The following is a 25,035-nucleotide window of genomic DNA, read 5'->3' on the forward strand; positions in this document are numbered from 1 at the left end:
ATGGAGGAGCAGTGGAAAAGGATGGAACAAGAGTGGGAGAGAAAATTAGGAGAGCTTTCTGAAAAAATAGAGAAAGAGCTCTCTGTGAAATTGGAAAAGAGGTTGGAGAAGGAGACAAAGAATTGGGAGGCACAAGTCGAAACTGCAGTAGCCAAGATAAGGGTCCTAGAAGTTGAGATAAATAGGCTGAAGCGAGTTACAGGGGCAGTGACCAGAGAAGACACAGCATATGAAGCTGCGAGGCCGAACAGGAAGGAAGGAAGGAATTATGAATTATGCTAAGGTCATATCAGCCTGCCAAGGAGGACCAAGGAGTGAAAGGGAAGAACAGCTGGTTGCAGATGGAGAGGGTGATAGGTCGAATGCTGAGGCACAACCAGGCTATCAAGAGGCACTGGAAAAATCAAGGGAGAAACTGACCACATACAGGCAGGATCCAGAGTCACAGAGGGTGAGGCAATGGGAGGAAGAAAGGGCAAAATCAGTGTTTATCCATGGGCTTCAGGAGAGAGAGGAAAGGACACACACTGAAAGGCAGCAGGAAGAAAGAAAGGAGATTGAGAAAATCATCACGGAAATAGGTGAAGAGATGGACGAGATTGTAAATTTTCAGAGAATAGGGGGGTACTCGAAGGGGAGAAACCGACCAATCAAGCTGATTCTCAGGACAGAAACAGTGCAGAACAGGATCCTCCAAGAGAAACCACGATTGAAATACTCGGAAGAGTACAAGAGGGTGTTCCTAGGCAGAGACAGAACAAAATCAGAACGACAGCAGCTGAGGGAGAGAACAAAAAAGCGAAAGGAGCTAGGAAAAGAGACAAGGATGGAACCAGCAGAGGTCAGTCAGAGCAGAACAGAACAGCAAGGGCAAGCACACACACAACTATTCTCAGAACCATACAACCTATCACACCATCCCAACACACACTACAATCCATACCCACAGCCTCCACCCAACACCGAGCTATAGAATCCCACAGTATGCCACCAGGTCTCCCACCCTCACAGGCCCCCCAAACCACAGTGTTGGAAAGGAAACTGAAGGTATGGTACACAAACGCTGATGGAATAACAAATAAGTGGGAGGAGTGGCATGAAAGAGTCAAAGAAGCATAACCGGACATCATAGCTCTCACAGAAACCAAGCTTACAGGTATGATAACAGATGCCATCTTTCCAACGGGATACCAAATCCTGAGGAAAGACAGAGGGAACAGGGGGGGTGGAGGAGTGGCGTTGCTGATCAAAAATCGCTGGAATTTTGATGAGCTGGAGAAAGGAGACAGCGGAGAAGAAAGTGATTACATAGCGGGAACACTTCACTCTGGAGGTCCCAAGGTGGTAATAGCAGTGATGTATAACCCACCACAGAACAGCAGGAGGACAAGGCAAGAGTACGACGAGAGCAATAGAGCGATGGTTGACACACTGGCTAGAGTGGCCAGAAGAGCTCATGCATGCAGGGCAAAGCTCCTGATCATGGGTGACTTTAACCACAAGGAGATCGATTGGGAGAACTTGGACCCACATGGGGGCCAAGATACATGGAGGGCTAAGATGATGGAGGTGGTACTGGAAAACTTCATGTGCCAACACGTAAGGGACACTACAAGAGAGAGAGGAGAGGATGAACCAGCAAGGCTGGACTTAGTATTCACCTTGAGTAGTGCAGATATCGAGGACATCACATATGAAAGACCCCTTGGGGCCAGTGACCATGTGGTTTTAAGCTTCGAATAAACAGTAGAGCTACAAGTGGAGGGAGAAGCAGGAAGGCCAGGACGAATGAAGCCAAACTACAAGAAAGGGGACTACACAGGAATGAGGAACTACCTGAACGGGGTTCAGTGGGACAGAGAACTGGCAGGGAAGCCAGTTAATGAGATGATGGAATATGTAGCAACAAAATGCAAGGAGGCTGAGGAGAGGTTTGTACCCAAGGGTAACAGGATTAATGAAAAAGCCAGGATGAGCCCATGGTTTACCCAAAGGTGCAGGGAGGCAAAAACCAAGTGTGCTAGGGAATGGAAGAAATATAGAAGGCAAAGGACCCAGGAGAATAAGGAGAATAGTCGTAGAGCCAGAAACGAATATGCACAGATAAGAAGGGAGGCCCAAAGACAATATGAAAATGACATAGCAGCGAAAGCCAAATCTGACCCGAAACTGTTGTACAGCCACATCAGGAGGAAAACAACAGTCAAGGACCAGGTAATCAGGCTAAGGAAGGAAGGAGGAGAGACAACAAGAAATGACCGTGAAGTATGTGAAGAACTCAACAAGAGATTCAAAGAAGTGTTCACAGAGGAGACAGAAGGGACTCCAGAAAGACGGAGAGGTGGGGCACACCACCAAGTGCTGGACACAGTGCACACAACCGAGGAAGAAGTGAAGAGGCTTCTGAGTGAGCTAGATACTTCAAAGGCAATGGGGCCAGATAACATCTCCCCATGGGTATTGAGAGAGGGAGCAGAGGCGCTATGTGTACCCCTAACAACAATATTCAATACATCTATCGAAACAGGGAGATTGCCTGAGGCATGGAAGACAGCAAATGTAGTCCCAATCTTTAAAAAAGGAGACAGACATGAAGCATTAAACTACAGACCAGTGTCACTGACATGTATAGTATGCAAAATCATGGAGAAGATTATCAGGAGGAGAGTGGTGGAACACCTAGAAAGGAAAGATCTCATCAACAGCAGCCAACATGGTTTCAGGGAAGAGAAATCCTGTGTCACAAACCTACTCAAGTTTTATGACATGGTAACAGAAGTAAGACACGAGAGAGAGGGGTGGGTAGATTGCATTGTCGTGGACTGCAAGAAGGCCTTTGACACAGTTCCACACAAGAGATTAGTGCAGAAGCTGGAGGATCAAGCAGCATATAACAGGAAGGCACTGCAATGGATCAGGGAATACCTGACAGGGAGGCAGCAACGAGTCATGGTACGTGGCGAGGTATCACAGTGGGCACCTGTGACGAGCGGGGTCCCACAGGGGTCAGTCCTAGGACCAGTGCTGTTTTTAGTATATGTGAACAACATGATGGAAGGAAAAGACTCGGAAGTGTCCCTGTTTGCAGATGATGTGAACTTGATGAGAAGAATTAAATCGATCGAGGACCAGGCAGGACTACAAAGAGACCTGGACAGGCTGGACACCTGGTCCAGCAATTGGCTTCTCGAATTCAATCCTGCCAAATGCAAAGTCATGAAGATTGGGGAAGGGCAAAGAAGACCGCAGACAGAGTATAGGCTAGGTGGTCAAAGACTACAAACCTCACTCAAGGAAAAAGATCTTGGGGTGAGTATAACACCGAGCACATCTCCGGAAGCACACATCAACCAAATAACTGCTGCAGCATATGGGCGCCTAGCAAACCTGAGAACAGCATTCCGATACCTTAATAAGGAATCATTCAGGACACTGTACACCGTGTATGTTAGGCCCATACTGGAGTATGCAGCACCAGTTTGGAACCCACACTAGCCAAGCACGTCAAGAAACTAGAGAAAGTACAAAGGTTTGCAACAAGACTAGTCCCAGAGCTACGGGGATTGTCCTACGAAGAAAGGTTAAGGGAAATCAACCTGACGACACTGGAGGACAGGAGGGTCAGGGGAGACATGATAACGACATACAAAATACTGAGAGGAATTGACAAGGTGGACAAAGACAGGATGTTCCAGAGATTGGACACAGTAACAAGGGGACACAGTTGGAAGTTGAAGACACAGATGAATCACAGGGATGTTAGGAAGTATTTCTTCAGTCATAGAGTTGTAAGGCAGTGGAATAGCCTAGAAAATGACGTAGTGGAGGCAGGAACCATACACAGTTTTAAGCAGAGGTATGATAAAGCTCACGGCTCAGGGAGAGTGACCTAGTAGCGATCAGTGAAGAGGCGGGGCCAGGAGCTAAGACTCGACCCCTGCAACCAAATAGGTGAGTAAATAGGTGAGTACACACACACACACACACACATACACATACATACACACACACACACACACACACACACACACACACACACACACACACAGGAACAAGCACTTGTAAGCTGTAGTACACACGCAAACACACACATACACAGGATTTCACACCGTCCTGTGAACTGACCATCTGAACCTTGCTCCTCTCCTCTCCCCCCCTTCCTATCCTAAGTAGAGACCTATCTCTACCTTTCTCACTCTTTACCTATATCTCTCTCTCTACCTATCACTCTCTACCTATCTCTCTCTCTCTCTTCCCTCTCCCATCTCTCCCCTCTAACATCTCTTACCTCTAACACCTCCCCCCCTCTAACATCTCTCCCCCTCTAACATCTCTCCCCTCCCATTATCTCTCCCCTCTCCCTTTCCCCATCTCTCTCCCCTCCTCCCCTCCCTCTCCCCCTAGCCTCTCTCCCCTCTCGCTCTTCCATCTCCCCCCTCTTTACCCCTTCTCCCCCTCTCTGCCCCCTCTCTCTCCCCCTCTTTCTCTCTCTCTCTCTTTCTCTCTCTCTCTTTTTTTTTTTCTCTTTTTTTTTTTTTTTTTTTTTTTTTTTTTTTTTTTTACACAGGGTTTGACAAGGTTAAGGATCCCTAGCTTTATTGACAGCTATTTACAGGTTAAGGATTCCTAACTTTATTGGCAAGCTAAGAGCTGTTACCTACATCAGCTCATTTGAAAGCATTTTTATTGTTATGAGACATACAAGTAGGGAACAGGATGAAGTTGGAGCCATCTGTGGGCCAGCATTTTCATTTGATCAACTGACGTTATCTCGTTGACATCATTATGCTGTACGAATGTGTTCCATACTCGAGTCATCCTGGGTATGTATGATCTCAGATGGAGTGATGTTCTGGAGAAGGGTACAGCCAGAGTGAAGTTGCTGCTTTCTGCCCGTCTTGTGGCATAAAAGCTTGTTTCACGCTGTCCTCGAAGTGGATCCAAGTGTGGTATTTTGACAATATTGGCCTTGTACATAACAGTAAGGCCACCCACATCCCTCCTATGTTGAAGGCTCTGCTGAAATGACAGATCTATCCAGGATGGGTCCAGGCGAGAGATGAGACGTCTTGCTCTGTTCTCTACTCTGTCAAGCAGTCGCAGATGAGAGGGGGGGCAGGCAAACCAAGAAAGTGGAGCATACTCAAGGTGTGAGCGTACTTGTGCCTCGTACAGGATCTTGCAACCCCTACTGTCAAGCAGATGCGAGATACGGCGAAGTGCTGTAAGCTTCCTGGCTGCCTTGTTTGCAAGATTTACAACATGGTTCTTCATGGTTAGTTTGGAGTCAAATTTCACCCCAAGGATATCAACTTCTTCTCCAGGTGCCAACATCGTCCCATTCATCCTTACTACTGCACCAGCATTACCATCATGGTGCCTAGAGACGATCATCATTTGCGTTTTCTCAGGTGCAAATGTTACTTGCCATCTATTTCCCCAAGCTGATATAGCTCTCAGCTGGTGATTGATGTAGCTTAGAGCAGCTGGCATTTCTTCTCTTGGATAAGTGAATGTCAGTGTACAGTCGTCTGCATATGCATGTGATTCTGGGATGAGATGAAGAAGGTCGTTGAAGTAGACATTCCATAACAGTGGACCCAGCACACTTCCTTGTGGAACGCTTGCCCCAATAGGATGCCTTGCTGATTCCGTTCCATTGAGGACTACACTTAGAGATCTACCATGAAGGTAATCACTGAGGAGACATAGCGTAGAGCCTGCAATTCCCAGTGCTTGAAGTTTTGCTAAGAGGCCCTGGTGCCACACCCGGTCGAAAGCGCCAGCAATGTCCAGTGCTACCACACAGCTGACTTTGGATTCATCCAGTGACTGGTGCCACTTAGTGGAGAGGTTTAACAACAGATCAGCAGCAGAGTAACCTTTCCTGAAGCCATATTGACGATCACAAAGTAGTGAGTGGTAGTCAAAAAAATCTGTCATTTGTCTTGAGATTATTGTCTCAAGGATCTTACCAGTGATTGACAGGAGTGACACTGGTCTGTAGTTGCTGATTTCTGCTCTGCTCTTCTTTTTGTGAACAGGGACTACATTTGCCTCTTTCCATGGAGAGGGCCATTTACACTGTACTAGGCAGTGCTGAAAGATGCGAGTTAGAGGTGCTGCTAGCTGGTCTGCACATCTTCTCAACAATCTTGGGCTCAACTTGTCTGGGCCCACAGCCTTTTCTTGGTCAAGTGATTTAAGAAGGAAATGCACCTCCTCCTGCCTTATTGTCACCACTGACAGTTTTGACACAGTTCTTGCAGCTAGCCAAGGAGGGTCCCTTGCTGGATCAGGAACTTGCATTTTGGTAGCAAAGTGTTCAGCAAAGAGGTCCGCCTTCTCTTGACTACTAGTAGAGGTGGTCCCATCCTGTCGATTTAGAGGTGGAATAAGTTCATCAGGCAGATAACCTTGTCTGTCCTTGACCAGGGACCACCAGGTTTTGGAGCCTACCCTACCTGATGCTAACTTTCTTTTAGTGTCCACCTCCCATTTAGCAATGGCCCACTTTTGAACATCACCCATATGCCTACAGGCTTGCATGTGCAAGTTCCTGTTATAGGTGGTAGGATGTCTCTTATACCTTCGCCATGCTTTGTACTTAGCAGTAGCAGCCTCTCTACAACGAAAGCCAAACCAAGGCTGATCTGTAGGCTTTGTCACATATTGCCGGTGAGGAATGTGTTCTTGTTGCAGATTAAGGATGTGTCCAGTGAAGGCTTTCACTTGGTTGTCAACATCCCCCTGGAGAAGAGCATTCCAGTCGGTGGTGGCGAGCTCAGAGCAAAGGGCTGGCCAATTACCTCTTTCCCATAGCCAGGTTGTGCGTGTGGACTCCTCACCTCGTTCTGTTGGGATCTTAAGTGTGGTAAAAACAGCCTTGTGGTCAGACGATCCAACGTAGCCGAGGGGTTGACAAGTGACTATGCCTTCTGCCAGATCACTCACTACTGGGTCAAGGGAGGAGCCAGAGATATGAGTAGGGAAATCAACAAAGTTTCTCATGTCAAACACTGCAAGAAGGTCATCAAAGTCCCTCTGTATAAGGTGCTGGTTGAGGTCACCAACAATTATAATATGTTGACAGTTGTGTTGTAGCAGAAGGGAGTCAATATTTTCCATTAGGAAGTTGATAGGGTCTGCATGTTGCCACTGAGGTCTGTACATTGCACATGCTAGTACAGAGGTACTAGTGTTTATACAGAGCTTGAAGAACATCATTTCAAGATGTGTAGGGGTGGCAACATCTATGTGCTGGGCATGAACACTTTTAGAGAAGCACACAGCAACACCACCTCCTTGCCCTTGCCTGTCTCTTCTCATCCATGAGGTGTAGCCAGCAATTCTTGCAAAATTTTCTGGAGTCCTGTCATCCAAAAATGTTTCAACAACAGCTATCATGTCGGGACGTCGAGTGTTCACAAAGCTATGTGTGAGCTCTCCAACATTAGTAATGAAACCTCTAATGTTGGCCGACAGGATGCTGATAGACTGGCTCCTCATGATGAAGTGGTCAGCTTGAGGTGGTGGGTGTGTAGGGAATGTAAGGTGCCTGCCCTTGAGAGAGGTAGGGTACTGAGGCAGCTGCAGGGATGTAGGTCTGTGGTCTTGTATAAGGCCCAATCCCACCTGCTGGGCTGGGATAGGAGTAGCTAAGTGGGTGACGTGTGAGAGTGTTTACCAATTCAGAGATCCTGCTGGTTTGTTCTGAGAACAGGTCTCTAAACAGGTGGCCCTGTCTGTCAAGTTCCTTTTTCTTCCGACACTGGTCCTCCTTATGTCCTTTCTTGTAGCAGTAGTTACACCTGGTATCTCGCAGGCAGTTGTTGGCAGAGTGCCCCTTCCGGTGACAGCGAGAGCACAGCCTAGGTGCCTGGGAGGGTGGACTAGGATTTGTTGTACCTCCTGTGTTTCGCAGATTTGTCCTCGGATTCTGCCGCTGGAACTGTGTTAGTGGAGGGTGAGACGGCTGTAGATGTCTTCCTCCACCACGTCCTCCTCCACGTCCTCTACCCCGCCCTCTACCAGTTCTGACAGATGTGTCCCTGCTGTTCGTACTTCGGCGCAGCAGGTGATCAGGTGCAGTGATAGTTCCCTGATCACTAACTGCACCGTTCTCTGGTGGAGAAACTCCTGGCTCAGAGCTTGCTGTCGAAGCACTACTACCAGATTCTAGAATAGTATCGGCAGGTGTGCTGACAGGTGTAGGATCAGAGATGGTATGTGCACTGTCAAGTAGACTGGCAGTGGCTGAAGCAGAGATGTCAGGTGTAGGAGAATTAACAGATCCAAGGCTTCCCACGTTGCTGGGAAGAGGATTTGTTCCCTCTGTGGTGGTCAGAGGAATTGTGTTAGAATTCCCAAAGGTAGTGTTTTGAACTCTGTCAGTCTGTGGGACCTTAGCGATGACAGAATTCCACCAGATGTTTACCCCTGAGTTAAGCTCAGTGTGGGACTTCCAGTCTTTGTCAATAGTGTCACCATCAGCTGAGCAGCTTACGTCACTTGATGTAGGCTTGCACTGGCCTTCTACAATAGCTTGTAGGTTATCTAATGATTTGAGGAGCTCATGAAGTGCTTCCCTGTGATGGATTATCTTAGCTGCAACTTTACAACACAGCCCAAGAGGGCAGTCTTGATCTTTGGACAGGAGTCCCTGAGGTAGGACTTCTGAACCTTCCTCCTGTAGCTCCAGGCTTGTATCCACATATACCACAGGATTATGGATATCCTTAAATTTTCTGAAATTTTCAACCTGGCTGCAACAAAATTCTTCTTCTGGAGTGCAATCTGTGTGGCAGTAGTTGGAACAAGTAGGCTCCTTACATCCAAGAAGATCTTTGTCCCTTGTGGTATACCCACAAACACTGCAGTATCTACTGGGACAATAGCCAGATAGCGTAGATAATCTTGCTATTTTGCGGTGTGAAGTCATCCCAGAGGAGGCTTGTAGGTTTGAAGTTCACAGGAGAGAGAGAGGGTGGGTGGTGATGTCGTGGGTGGGGTGGAGTGTGGGTGGGTGGGGGTGTTTATAGCCGGTGGGTAGTGAGGGCGGGCGGCAGTGGGCCACTAGCTGGAAGTGTTGCCTTCTCACTATCACTTAATAAACACTGTTTATGCTGTCCACTTTTCCACTAAAGGAAGATGTTACACAAATCACTGTGTTGCATTGTACCAGCCACGTTGTTATAAAGCACCAGATGCTAGTACATAGCACAAAACACATATAATATTAGACGCTCACTCTGAAGGCAATAGTGAAGACACTCCTAAGGCCTGCCAGTCCCCTCACACCATGCCTTCGCCATACAACACTTAATATCACTCTCTCTCTCTCTCTCTCTCTCTCTCTCTCTCTCTGCTCTCTCTCTTCCCCATTTTCCCTTCTAACTCTCCCCCTCTCCTACCCCTCCCTTCACTCTCTCTCCCCCTCTCTCTCTCACTCTCTCACTCTCTCTTCCCCTCTCTTCCTTCTCACTCTCCCCTCTCTCTCTCTCTCCCTCTCTCTCTCTCTCCCTCTCTCTCTCTCTCTCACTCTCTTCTTTTTCTTCTCACTATTCTCTCTACCTTCTTCTCTCTCTCTCTCTCTCTTCCCTCTCTCTCTCTCTCTCTCTCTCTCTCTCTCTCTCTCTCTCTCTCTCTCTCTCCATCTCTTCTCCATTTTTCCCTTCTCACTCTCCCCTCTCCTTCCCTTACCTTCTCTCTCTTTCCCCCTCTCACACTCTCTCTCCCCCTTTCCCTTCTCATTCTTCCCCTCTCTCTCTCCTTCTACCTTTCCCTTCTCTCTTCTCACAAAAAAAAAAAAAAAATGGTGGGGACTCGCAGGAACCAAGGATCAGATGAGAATGGTTCTGGTAGGGAGGAGTGGATGGAGGAGCAGTGGAAAAGGATGGAACAAGAGTGGGAGAGAAAATTAGGAGAGCTTTCTGAAAAAATGGAGAAAGAGCTCTCTGTGAAATTGGAAAAGAGGTTGGAGAAGGAGACAAAGAATTGGGAGGCACAAGTCGAAACTGCAGTAGCCAAGATAAGGGTCCTAGAAGTTGAGATAAATAGGCTGAAGCAAGTTACAGGGGCAGTGACCAGAGAAGACACAGCATATGAAGCTGCGAGGCCGAACAGGAAGGAAGGAATTATGAATTATGCTAAGGTCATATCAGCCTGCCAAGGAGGACCAAGGAGTGAAAGGGAAGAACAGCTGGTTGCAGATGGAGAGGGTGATAGGTCGAATGCTGAGGCACAACCATGCTATCAAGAGCCACTGGAAAAATCAAGGGAGAAACTGACCACATACAGGCAGGATCCAGAGTCACAGAGGGTGAGGCAATGGGAGGAAGAAAGGGCAAAATCAGTGTTTATCCATGGGCTTCAGGAGAGAGAGGAAAGGACACACACTGAAAGGCAGCAGGAAGAAAGAAAGGAGATTGAGAAAATCATCACGGAAATAGGTGAAGAGATGGACGAGATTGTAAATTTTCAGAGAATAGGGGGGTACTCGAAGGGGAGAAACCGACCAATCAAGCTGATTCTCAGGACGGAAACAGTGCGGAACAGGATCCTCCAAGAGAAACCACGATTGAAATACTCGGAAGAGTACAAGAGGGTGTTCCTAGACAGAGACAGAACAAAATCAGAATGACAGCAGCTGAGGGAGAGGACAAAAAAGCGAAAGGAGCTAGGAAAAGAGACAAGGATGGAACCAGCAGAGGTCAGTCAGAGCAGAACAGAACAGCAAGGGCAAGCACACACACAACTATTCTCAGAACCATACAACCTATCACACCATCCCAACACACACTACAATCCATACCCACAGCCTCCACCCAACACCGAGCTATAGAATCCCACAGTATGCTACCAGGTCTCCCACCCTCACAGGCCCCCCAAACCACAGTGTTGGAAAGGAAACTGAAGGTATGGTACACAAACGCTGATGGAATAACAAATAAGTGGGAGGAGTGGCATGAAAGAGTCAAAGAGGCATCACCGGACATCATAGCTCTCACAGAAACCAAGCTTACAGGTATGATAACAGATGCCATCTTTCCAACGGGATACCAAATCCTGAGGAAAGACAGAGGGAACAGGGGGGGTGGAGGAGTGGCATTGCTGATCAAAAATCGCTGGAATTTTGATGAGCTGGAGAGAGGAGACAGCGGAGAAGAAAGTGATTACATAGCGGGAACGCTTCACTCTGGAGGTCCCAAGGTGGTAATAGCAGTGATGTATAACCCACCACAGAACAGCAGGAGGCCAAGGCAAGAGTACGACGAGAGCAATAGAGCGATGGTTGACACACTGGCTAGAGTGGCCAGAAGAGCTCATGCATGCAGGGCAAAGCTCCTGATCATGGGTGACTTTAACCACAAGGAGATCGATTGGGAGAACTTGGACCCACATGGGGGCCAAGATACATGGAGGGCTAAGATGATGGAGGTGGTACTGGAAAACTTCATGTACCAACACGTAAGGGACACTACAAGAGAGAGAGGAGAGGATGAACCAGCAAGGCTGGACTTAGTATTCACCTTGAGTAGTGCAGATATCGAGGACATCACATATGAAAGACCCCTTGGGGCCAGTGACCATGTGGTTTTAAGCTTCGAATACACAGTAGAGCTACAAGTGGAGGGAGAAGCAGGAAGGCCAGGACGAATGAAGCCAAACTACAAGAAAGGGGACTACACAGGAATGAGGAACTTCCTGAACGGGGTTCAGTGGGACAGAGAACTGGCAGGGAAGCCAGTTAATGAGATGATGGAATATGTAGCAACAAAATGCAAGGAGGCTGAGGAGAGGTTTGTACCCAAGGGTAACAGGAATAATGAAAAAGCCAGGATGAGCCCATGGTTTACCCAAAGGTGCAGGGAGGCAAAAACCAAGTGTGCTAGGGAATGGAAGAAATATAGAAGGCAAAGGACCCAGGAGAATAAGGAGAGCAGTCGTAGAGCCAGAAACGAATATGCACAGATAAGAAGGGAGGCCCAAAGACAATATGAAAATGACATAGCAGCGAAAGCCAAATCTGACCCGAAACTGTTGTACAGCCACATCAGGAGGAAAACAACAGTCAAGGACCAGGTAATCAGGCTAAGGAAGGAAGGAGGAGAGACAACAAGAAATGACCGTGAAGTATGTGAGGAACTCAACAAGAGATTCAAAGAAGTGTTCACAGAGGAGACAGAAGGGGCTCCAGAAAGACGGAGAGGTGGGGCACACCACCATGTGCTGGACACAGTGCACACAACCGAGGAAGAAGTGAAGAGGCTTCTGAGTGAGCTAGATACCTCAAAGGCAATGGGGCCAGATAACATCTCCCCATGGGTACTGAGAGAGGGAGCAGAGGCGCTATGTGTACCCCTAACAACAATATTCAATACATCTATCGAAACAGGGAGATTGCCTGAGGCATGGAAGACAGCAAATGTAGTCCCAATCTTTAAAAAAGGAGACAGACATGAAGCATTAAACTACAGACCAGTGTCACTGACATGTATAGTATGCAAAATCATGGAGAAGATTATCAGGAGAAGAGTGGTGGAACACCTAGAAAGGAATGATCTCATCAACAGCAGCCAACATGGTTTCAGGGACGGGAAATCCTGTGTCACAAACCTACTGGAGTTCTATGACATGGTGACAGCAGTAAGACAAGAGAGAGAGGGGTGGATCGACTGCATATTTTTGGACTGCAAGAAGGCCTTCGACACAGTTCCTCACAAGAGGTTACTGCAAAAGCTAGAGGATCAGGCACACATAACAGGAAAGGCACTGCAATGGATCAGAGAATATCTGACAGGGAGGCAACAACGAGTCATGGTACGCGACGAGGTGTCAGAGTGGGCGCCTGTGACAAGCGGGTTTCCACAGGGGTCAGTCCTAGGACCTGTTCTGTTTTTGGTATATGTGAACGACATAACGGAAGGGATAGACTCAGAAGTGTCCTTGTTTGCAGATGATGCAAAGTTAATGAGAAGAATCAAATCGGACGAGGATCAGGCAGGACTACAAAGAGACCTGGACAGGCTACAAGCCTGGTCCAGCAACTGGCTCCTTGAATTTAACCCTGCCAAATGCAAAGTCATGAAGATTGGGGAAGGGCAAAGAAGACCGCAGAGACAATATAGTTTAGATGGCCAAAGACTTCAAACCTCACTAAAGGAAAAAGATCTGGGGGTGAGTATAACACCGAGCATATCTCCTGAGGCACACATCAATCAGATAACTGCTGCAGCATACGGGCGCCTGGCAAACCTACGGATAGCGTTCCGATACCTCAGTAAGGACTCGTTTAAGACTCTGTATACCATCTACGTGAGGCCCATACTGGTGTATGCAGCACCAGTTTGGAATCCACACCTAGTCAAGCACGTCAAGAAATTAGAGAAAGTGCAAAGGTTTGCAACAAGACTAGTCCCAGAGCTACGGGGATTGTCCTACGAAGAAAGGTTGAGGGAAATCGGCCTGATGACACTGGAGGCCAGGAGGGTCAGGGGAGACATGATAACGACATATAAAATACTGCGCGGAATAGACGAGGTGGACAAAGACGGGATGTTCCAGAGATGGGACACAGACACAAGAGGTCACAATTGGAAGTTGAAGACTCAGATGAATCAAAGGGATGTTAGGAAGTATTTCTTCAGTCATAGAGTAGTCAAGCCGTGGAATAGCCTAGAAAGTGAAGTAGTGGAAACGGGAACCATACATAGTTTTAAGGCGAGGTATGATAAAGCTCATGGAGCAGGGAAAGAGAGGACCTAGTAGCAATCAGTGAAGAGGCGGGGCCAGGAGCTATGACTCGACCCCTGCAACCACAAATAGGTGAGTACAAATAGGTGAGTACACACGCACACAGCATACAGGCGCCTGGCAAACCTGAGAAAAGCGTTCCGATACCTTAATAAGGAATCGTTCAAGACACTGTACACTGTGTATGTTAGGCCCATACTGGAGTATGCAGCACCAGTCTGGAACCCACACCTGGTCAAGCACGTCAAGAAGTTAGAGAAAGTACAAAGGTTTGCAACAAGGCTAGTCCCAAAGCTCAAGCGAATGTCGTACGAGGAAAGGTTAAGGGAAATCGGACTGACGACACTGGAGTACAGAAGGGTCAGTGAAGACATGATAACGACATACAAGATACTGCAGGGAATAGACAAGGTGAACAGAGATAGGATGTTCCAGAGAGGGGACACAGGGACAAGGGGTCACAACTGGAAGCTGAAGACTCAGACGAGTCACAGGGACGTTAGGAAGTATTTCTTCAGTCATAGAGTTGTCAGCAAGTGGAATAGCCTAGCAAGTGAAGTAGTGGAGGCAGGAACCATACATAGTTTTAAGAAGAGGTATGACAAAGCTCAGGAAGCAGAGATGGAGAGGACCTAGTAGCGATCAGTGAAGAGGCTGGGCCAGGTTAGAATTTCGCTATTCTTTCACAGAGGTTGTTTTGCATATTATGATATCACCTGTTTACTGTGGTTTTATTGCATATATATATATATATATATATATATATATATATATATATATATATATATATATATATATATATATAAATATATATATATATATATATATATATATATATATATATATATATATATGTCGTGCCGAATATGTAAAACTGGTCAATTAGCAAGAACTCATTTAAAATTAAGTCCTTTCTGAAATTTTCTTTTACACGATTAAAGATATATTTTTTCATAAATGTTAATGTAAAAAAAATTTAATTTTGCACCAAAAGAATCTTAGAAAACTTACCTAACCTTATTATAACAAGAACAATTTGTTTTAGCCTAACCCAACTAAATATATTTTAGATTTGTTTACAATAATTTAATAATAAACAAACACAGTGAAATATATTTTTTTCGTTAGGTTCAGAATGATTTGGCGAAATTATTGCATACACAAATTTTCACTTGCCCTATATGGCAAGATGAACGTTGCTATTTAAGCCAAGATCGCAAGTTCTGCCTATTCGGAACGACATATATATATATATATATATATGTAGTAGGTTGGTAGACAGCAACCACCCAGGGAGGTACTACCGTCCTGTGGTAGTAGGTTGGCAGACAGCAACCACCCAGGGAGGTACTACCGTCCTGTGGTAGTAGGTTGGCAGACAGCAACCACCCAGGGAGGTACTACCGTCCTGTGGTAGTAGGTTGGTAGACAGCAACCACCCAGGGATGTACTACCGTCCTGTGGTAGTAGGTTGGTAGACAGCAACCACCCGGGGAGGTACTACCGTCCTGTGGTAGTAGGTTGGTAGACAGCAACCACCCAGGGATGTACTACCGTCCTGTGGTAGTAGGTTGGTAGACAGCAACCACCCAGGGAGGTACTACCGTCCTGTGGTAGTAGGTTGGTAGACAGCAACCACCCAGGGAGGTACTACCGTCCTGTGGTAGTAGGTTGGTAGACAGCAACGTCCCGGGGAGGTACTGCCGTCCTGTGGTAGTAGGTTGGTAGACAGCAACCACCCGGGGAGGTACTACCGTCCTGTGGTAGTAGGTTGGCAGACAGCAACCACCCAGGGAGGTACTACCGTCCTGTGGTAGTAGGTTGGTAGACAGCAACGTCCCGGGGAGGTACTGCCGTCCTGTGGTAGTAGGTTGGTAGACAGCAACCACCCGGGGAGGTACTACCGTCCTGTGGTAGTAGGTTGGTAGACAGCAACCACCCAGGGAGGTACTACCGTCCTGTGGTAGTAGGTTGGTAGACAGCAACCACCCAGGGAGGTACTACCGTCCTGTGGTAGTAGGTTGGCAGACAGCAACCACCCAGGGAGGTACTACCGTCCTGTGGTAGTAGGTTGGTAGACAGCAACCACCCAGGGAGGTACTACCGTCCTGTGGTAGTAGGTTGGTAGACAGCAACGTCCCGGGGAGGTACTGCCGTCCTGTGGTAGTAGGTTGGTAGACAGCAACCACCCGGGGAGGTTCTACCGTCCTGTGGTAGTAGGTTGGCAGACAGCAACCACCCAGGGAGGTACTACCGTCCTGTGGTAGTAGGTTGGTAGACAGCAACCACCCGGGGAGGTACTACCGTCCTGTGGTAGTAGGTTGGTAGACAGCAACCACCCAGGGATGTACTACCGTCCTGTGGTAGTAGGTTGGTAGACAGCAACCACCCAGGGAGGTACTACCGTCCTGTGGTAGTAGGTTGGTAGACAGCAACCACCCAGGGAGGTACTACCGTCCTGTGGTAGTAGGTTGGTAGACAGCAACGTCCCGGGGAGGTACTGCCGTCCTGTGGTAGTAGGTTGGTAGACAGCAACCACCCGGGGAGGTACTACCGTCCTGTGGTAGTAGGTTGGCAGACAGCAACCACCCAGGGAGGTACTACCGTCCTGTGGTAGTAGGTTGGTAGACAGCAACGTCCCGGGGAGGTACTGCCGTCCTGTGGTAGTAGGTTGGTAGACAGCAACCACCCGGGGAGGTACTACCGTCCTGTGGTAGTAGGTTGGTAGACAGCAACCACCCAGGGAGGTACTACCGTCCTGTGGTAGTAGGTTGGTAGACAACAACCACCCAGGGAGGTACTACCGTCCTGTGGTAGTAGGTTGGCAGACAGCAACCACCCAGGGAGGTACTACCGTCCTGTGGTAGTAGGTTGGTAGACAGCAACCACCCTGGTAGGTACTACCGTCCTGTGGTAGTAGGTTGGTAGACAGCAACCACCCAGGGAGGTACTACCGTCCTGTGGTAGTAGGTTGGCAGACAGCAACCACCCAGGGAGGTACTACCGTCCTGTGGTAGTAGGTTGGTAGACAGCAACCACCCTGGGAGGTACTACCGTCCTGTGGTAGTAGGTTGGTAGACAGCAACCACCCAGGGAGGTACTACCGTCCTGTGGTAGTAGGTTGGTAGACAGCAACCACCCAGGGAGGTACTACCGTCCTGTGGTAGTAGGTTGGTAGACAGCAACCACCCTGGGAGGTACTACCGTCCTGTTGTAGTAGGTTGGTAGACAGCAACCACCCAGGGAGGTACTACCGTCCTGTGGTAGTAGGTTTGTAGACAGCAACCACCCAGGGAGGTACTACCGTCCTGTGGTAGTAGGTTGGTAGACAACAACCACCCAGGGAGGTACTACCGTCCTGTGGTAGTAGGTTGGTAGACAGCAACCACCCTGGGAGGTACTACCGTCCTGTGGTAGTAGGTTGGTAGACAGCAACCACCCAGGGAGGTACTACCGTCCTGTGGTAGTAGGTTGGCAGACAGCAACCACCCAGGGAGGTACTACCGTCCTGTGGTAGTAGGTTGGTAGACAGCAACCACCCTGGGAGGTACTACCGTCCTGTGGTAGTAGGTTGGTAGACAGCAACCGCCCAGGGAGGTACTACCGTCCTGTGGTAGTAGGTTGGTAGACAGCAACCACCCAGGGAGGTACTACCGTCCTGTGGTAGTAGGTTGGTAGACAGCAACCACCCAGGGAGGTACTACCATCCTGTGGTAGGAGGTTGGTAGACAGCAACCACCCAGGGAGGTACTACCGTCCTGTGGTAGTAGGTTGGTAGACAGCAACCCCCCAGGGAGGTATTACCGTTCTGTGGTAGTAGGTTGGTAGACAGCAACCACCCTGGGAGGTACTACCTTCCTGTGGTAGTAGGTTGGTAGACAGCAACCACCCATGGAGGTACTACCGTCCTGTGGTAGTAGGTTGGCAGACAGCAACCACCCAGGGAGGTACTACCGTCCTGTGGTAGTAGGTTGGTAGACAGCAACCACCCTGGGAGGTACTACCGTCCTGTGGTAGTAGGTTGGTAGACAGCAACCGCCCAGGGAGGTACTACCGTCCTGTGGTAGTAGGTTGGTAGACAGCAACCACCCAGGGAGGTACTACCGTCCTGTTGTAGTAGGTTGGTAGACAGCAACCACCCAGGGAGGTACTAACGTCCTGTGGTAGTAGGTTGGTAGACAGCAACCACCCAGGGAGGTACTACCGTCCTGTGGTAGTAGGTTGGTAGACAGCAACCGCCCAGGGAGGTACTACCGTCCTGTGGTAGTAGGTTGGTAGACAGCAACCACCCAGGGAGGTACTACCGTCCTGTGGTAGTAGGTTGGTAGACAGCAACCACCCAGGGAGGTACTACCGTCCTGTGGTAGTAGGTTGGTAGACAGCAACCACCCAGGGAGGTACTACCGTCCTGTGGTAGTAGGTTGGTAGACAACAACCACCCAGGTAGGTACTACCGTCCTGTGGTAGTAGCTTGGTAGACAGCAACCACCCAGGGAGGTACTACCGTCCTGTGGTAGTAGGTTGGTAGACAACAACCACCCAGGGAGGTACTACCGTCCTGTGGTAGTAGGTTGGTAGACAGCAACCACCCAGGGAGGTACTACCGTCCTGTGGTAGTAGGTTGGTAGACAGCAACCACCCAGGGAGGTACTACCGTCCTGTGGTAGTAGGTTGGTAGACAGCAACCACCCAGGGAGGTACTACCGTCCTGTGGTAGTAGGTTGGTAGACAACAACCACCCAGGGAGGTACTACCGTCCTGTGGTAGTAGGTTGGTAGACAACAACCACACAGGGAGGTACTACCGTCCTGTGGTAGTAGGTTGGTAGACAGCAACCACCCAGGGAGGTACTACCGTCCTGCCAAGTGAGTGTAAAACGAAAGCCTGTAATTGTTTTACATGATGGTAGGATTGCTGGTGTCTTTTTTCTGTCTCATAAATATGCAAGATTACAGGTACGTCTTGCTACTTTTACTTACACTTAGGTCACACTACACATACATGTACACGTCTATTTATACACACTCATCTGAGTTTTCTATGATTTTATCTTAATAGTTCTTGGTCTTATTATTTTTCCTTTTATATCCATTGGGAAGTGGAATAAGAATCTTTCCTCCGTAAGCCATGCGTGTTGTATAAGTCAACTAAAATGCCGGGAACAATGGGCTAGTAACCCCTTTTCCTGTAAAAATTACTATAAAGAATAAGAAGAAGAATGTGCGTGGATGTTGTGCAAATGATAAGAAAGAGATGATTGTGGATGTTATGGATGAGAAGAAACTGGATGTCCTGGCTTTAAGTGAAACAAAGCTGAAGGGGGTGGGAGAGTTTCAATGGAGAGGAATAAATGGGATTAGGTCAGTGGTTTCAAATAGAGTTAGAACTAAAGAAGGAATAGCAATAATGTTGAAAGATAAGTTATGGCAGGAAAAGAGGGAATATAAATGTATTAATTCAAGGATTATGTGGAGTAAAATAAAGGTTGGATGTGAAAAGTGGGTTATAGTAAGCGTGTATGCACCTGGAGAAGAGAGAAGTGTAGAGGAGAGAGAGAGAGATTTTGGGAAATGTCGAGTGAATGCGTGGGGAGTTTTGAACCAAGTGTGAGAGTAATGGTGGTTGGGGATTTCAATGCTAAAGTGGGCAAAAATGTTGTGGAGGGAGTAGTAGGTAATTTTGGGGTGCCAGGGGTAAATGTAAATGGGGAGCCTTTAATTGAGCTATGTGTAGAAAGAGGTTTGGTAATAAGTAATACATATTTTATGAAGAAGAGGATAAATAAATATACAAGGTATGATAAAGCACGTAATGAAAGTAGTTTGTTAGATTATGTATTGGTGGACAAAAGGTTGATGCATGGGCTCCAGGATATACACATTTATAGAGGGGCAACTGATATATCGGATCATTATTTAGTTGTAGCTACAGTTAGAGTAAGAGGTAGATGGGAAAAGAGGAAAATGGCAACAACAAGCAAGAGGGAGGTGAAAGTGTATAAACTAAGGGAGGAGGAAGTTCGAGTGAGATATAAGCAACTATTGGCAGAAAGGTGGGCTGGTGCAAGTATGAGTATTGGGTGGGTTGAAGAGGGTTGGAATAGTATTAAAAATACAGTATTAGAATGTGGGGCAGAAGTTTGTGGTTATAGGAGAGTGGGTGCAGGAGGAATGAGGAGTGATTGGTGGAATGATGATGTAAAGGGTGTAATAAAAGAGAAAAAGTTAGCTTATGAGAGGTTTTTACAAAGCAGAAGTGTTATAAGAAGAGTAGAGTATATGGAGAGTAAAAGAAAGGTGAAGAGAGTGGTGAGAGAGTGCAAAAGGAGAGCAGATGATAGAGTGGGAGAGGCACTGTCAAGAAATTTTAATGAAAAGAAAATATTTTGGAGTGAGTTAAACAAGTTAAGAAAGCCTAGAGAAAGAATGGATTTGTCAGTTAAAAACAGAGTAGGGGAGTTAGTAGATTGGGAGATGGAAGTTTTGGGTAGATGACGAGAATATTATGAGGAACTTTTAAATGTCGACGAAGAAAGGGAAGCGGTAATTTCATGCACTGGCCAGGGAGGTATACCATCTTTTAGGATGTGAGTGTGGGGGAGGTGCGTGAAGCATTACCTAGAATGAAAGGGGGTAAAGCAGCTGGAACTGATGGGATCATGACAGAAATGTTAAAAGCAGGGGGGGATATAGTGTTGCAGTGGTTGGTATTTTTGTTTAATAAATGTATGAAAGAGGGGAAGGTACCTAGGGATTGGCAGAGAGCTCGTATAGTTCTTTTATATAAAGGGAAGGGGGACAAAAGAGATTGTAAAAATTATACAGGAATAAGTCTACTTAGTATACCAGGAAAAGTGTACGGTAGGGTTATAATTGAAAGAATTAGAGGTAAGACAGAATGTAGGATTGCGGATCAGCAAGGAGGTTTCAGAGTGGGTAGGGGATGTGTAGATCAAGTGTTTACATTGAAGCATATATGTTAACAGTATTTAGATAAAGGTAGGGAAGTTTTCATTGCATTTATGGATTTAGAAAAGGCATATGATAGAGTGGATAGAGGAGCAATGTGGCAGATGTTGCAAGTATATGGAATAGGTGGTAAGTTATTAAATGCTGTAAAAAGTTTTTATGAGGATAGTGAGGCTCAAGTTAGGGTGTGTAGAAGAGAAGGAGACTACTTCCCGGTAAAAGTAGGTCTTAGACAGGGATGTGTAATGTCACCATGGTTGTTTAATATATTTATAGATGGGGTTGTAAAGGAAGTAGACGCTAGGGTGTTCGGTAGAGGGGTGGGATTAAATTATGGAGAATCAAATACAAAATGGGAATTGACACAGTTGCTTTTTGCTGATGATACTGTGCTTATGGGAGATTCTAAAGAAAATTTACAAAGGTTAGTGGATGAGTTTAGGAGCGTGTGTAAAGGTAGAAAGTTGAAAGTGAACATAGAAAAGAGGAAGGTGATGAGGGTATCAAATGATTTAGATAAAGAGAAATTGGATATCAAATTGGGGAGGAGGAGTATGGAAGAAGTGAATGTTTTCAGATACTTGGGAGTTGACGTGTCAGTGGATGGATTTATGAAGGATGAGGTTAATCAAAGAATTGATGAGGGAAAAAAGGTGAGTGGTGCATTGAGGTGTATGTGGAGACAAAAAACGTTATCTATGGAGGCAAAGAAGGGAATGTATGAAAGTATAGTGGTACCAACACTCTTATATGGGTGTGAAGCTTGGGTTGTGAATGCAGCAGCGAGGAGGCGGTTGGAGGCAGTGGAGATGTCCTGTCTAAGGGCAATGTGTGGTGTAAATATTATGCAGAAAATTCGGAGTGTGGAAATTAGGAGAAGGTGTGGAGTTAATAAAAGTATTAGTCAGAGGGCTGAAGAGGGGTTGTTGAGGTGGTTTGGTCATTTAGAGAGAATGGATCAAAGTAGAATGACATGGAGAGCGTATAAATCTATAGGGGAAGGAAGGCGGGGTAGGGGTCGTCCTCAAAAAGGTTGGAGGGAGGGGGTAAAGGAGGTTTTGTGGGCGAGGGGCATGGACTTCCAGCAAGCGTGCGTGAGCGTGTTAGATAGGAGTGAATGGAGACGAATGGTATTTGGGACCTGACGAGATGTTGGAGTGTGAGCAGGGTAATATTTAGTGAAGGGATTCAGGGAAACCGGTTATTTTGTATAGCCGGGCTTGAATCCTGGAAATGGGAAGTACAATGCCTGCACTCTAAAGGAGGGGTTCGGGATATGCTTCTAAACTGTTGTGTTCTGAGCACCTCTGCAAAAACATTGATTATGTGTGAGTGAGGTGAAAGTGTTGAAGGATGATGAAAGTATTTTCTTTTGGGGGAATTCTTTCTTTTTTGGGTCACCCTGTCTCGGTGGGAGACGGCCGACTTGTTAATACATACATACATATATATATATATATATATATATATATATATATATATATATATATATATATATATATATATATATATATATATATATATATATATATATATATATATATATATATATATATATATATATATATATATATATATATATATATATATATATATATATATATATATATATATATATATATATATATATATATAACAAAACTGCGATTGGCCAAGGACTCGAACCCATGTCATTATGTCTTCTTCATGGTGAACGAAAATCACATGAAGCTCTAACCCATAGGACCACTTAATCCTTCAAGAATCAAGTACCCAGCAGAGCTAGGTGTTTTACCGTGATCTGAAGACATACGGTGGTGTGGGTGCCTCTGAGCTAATTACATTCCACTCCCCATTTGGTGTACTATTCTCTATTTATTTACTTAATTATAATCACAGTATTGTTGTATTTTTTTCATTTGTGTACGAGTTATTTTTGTTCGTAATTTTGTCAGTTTGTTTTAGTTTTAGTCATTACATTGATACTTTAATATTACTAGGTATTTTCATTTTTTTCCAAATATATTTTAAAAATCGTGGTCTTTGAAAATGACGCAGATGGTTGACCTGAACGTGACCTGGACAAGGGAAGCTGACCCTGGAGAATACTTCGCCGAGTTAGCACATCAACGTGGAACTTTTCTTATCTGTTATCAACTTAGCCTGACCACACGTGAACCTCTCCAGGAGGCACATGTTACAGAAGCCCTCACACACCTGTACAGGTGCGTGACGTAAACCTATTACAAAATGTTTAATATATAATGTTAAGCATGTAAAAACTGTATTGAAGATTTTTTTTGCTTTTATGTAAGATTGCGAGTGTGATGAGAGAGTGTTCACTAGTGGAAGACTTCTCCATTGTCACTGATGTTAATATGTAACAAGTTACATTATCACTGATGTTAATATGTAACAAGTTACATTATCACTGATGTTAATATGTAACAAGTTACATTATCACTCATGTTAATATGTAACAAGTTACATTATCAGTGATGTTAATATGTAACAAGTTACATTGTCAGTGATGTTAATATGTAACAAGTTACATTGTCAGTGATGTTAATATGTAACAAGTTACAGTGTCAGTGATGTTAATATGTAACAAGTTACATTGTCAGTGATGTTAATATGTAACAAGTTACATTGTCAGTGATGTTAATATGTAACAAGTTACATTATCACTGATGTTAATTATGTTACACGTTACATTATCAGTGATGTTAATATGTAACAAGTTACATTATCAGTGATGTTAATTATGTTACAAGTTACATTATCAGTGATGTTAATATGTAACAAGTTACATTATCAGTGATGTTAATTATGTTACAAGTTACATTATCAGTGATGTTAATATGTAACAAGTTACATTATCAGTGATGTTAATTATGTTACAAGTTACATTATCAGTGATGTTAATATGTAACAAGTTACATTATCAGTGATGTTAATATGTAACAAGTTACATTATCAGTGATGTTAATATGTAACAAGTTACATTATCACTCATGTTAATATGTAACAAGTTACATTATCACTCATGTTAATATGTAACAAGTTACATTATCACTGATGTTAATATGTAACAAGTTACATTATCAGTGATGTTAATTATGTTACAAGTTACATTATCAGTGATATTAATATGTAACAAGTTACATTATCAGTGATGTTAATATGTAACAAGTTACATTATCAGTGATGTTAATATGTAACAAGTTACATTATCAGTGATGTTAATATGTAACAAGTTACATTGTCAGTGATGTTAATATGTAACAAATTACATTATCAGTGTCGTTAATATGTAACAAGTTACATTATCACTGATGTTAATATGTAACAAGTTACATTATCAGTGATGTTAATTATGTTACAAGTTACATTATCAGTGATGTTAATATGTAACAAGTTACTTTATCAGTGAAGTTAATATGTAACAAATTACATTATCAGTGATGTTAATTATGTTACAAGTTACTTTTTCAGTGATGTTAATATGTAACAAATTACATTATCAGTGATGTTAATATGTAACAAGATACATTATCAGTGATGTTAATTATGTTACAAGTTACATTGTCAGTGATGTTAATATGTAACAAGTTACATTATCAGTGATGTTAATATGTAACAAGTTACATTATCAGTGATGTTAATTATGTTACAAGTTACATTATCAGTGATATTAATATGTAACAAGTTACATTATCAGTGATGTTAGTATGTAACAAGTTATATTATCAGTGATGTTAATTATGTTACAAGTTACATTGTCAGTGATGTCAATATGTAACAAGTTACATTATCAGTGATGTTAATTACGTTACAAGTTACATTATCAGTGATGTTAATTATGTTACAAGTTACATTGTCAGTGACGTTAATATGATACAAGTTACATTGTCAGTGATGTTAATTATGTTACAAGTTACATTGTCAGTGATGTTAATTATATTACAAGTTAGATTATCGGTGATGTTAATTATGTTACAAGTTACATTGTTAGTGATGTTAATATGTTACTAGTTACATTGTCAGTGATGTTAATTATATTACAAGTTAGATTATCGGTGATGTTAATTATGTTACAAGTTACATTGTCAGTGATGTTAATATGTTACACGTTACATTGCTAGTGACGTTAATTATGTTACAAGTTACATTGCTAGTGATGTTAATTATGTTACAAGTTACATTGTTAGTGATGTTAATATGTTACAAGTTATATTGCTAGTGATGTTAATTATGTTACAAGTTACAGTGTTAGTGATGTTAATATGTTACAAGTTACATTGTCAGTGATGTTAATTATGTTACAAGTTAC

The 25,035-nt window shown here is 44.8% G+C and overlaps 1 protein-coding gene across 1 annotated transcript in view; it reads left to right on the forward strand.

Moving 5' to 3' along the window:
- The first annotated feature begins 22,751 nt into the window (after positions 1-22,751).
- Positions 22,752-25,035, forward strand: part of LOC128700663 (uncharacterized) — a 29,050-nt gene continuing 26,766 nt past the window's right edge. The window contains exon 1 of the mRNA XM_053793946.2: positions 22,752-22,927. Within this exon, the coding sequence (XP_053649921.2) occupies positions 22,752-22,927 (176 nt within the window). The remainder of the gene's footprint in view (positions 22,928-25,035) is intronic.

Source organism: Cherax quadricarinatus, unplaced genomic scaffold, assembly GCF_038502225.1.
Source record: "Cherax quadricarinatus isolate ZL_2023a unplaced genomic scaffold, ASM3850222v1 Contig40, whole genome shotgun sequence".
Taxonomy (NCBI): domain Eukaryota; kingdom Metazoa; phylum Arthropoda; class Malacostraca; order Decapoda; family Parastacidae; genus Cherax; species Cherax quadricarinatus.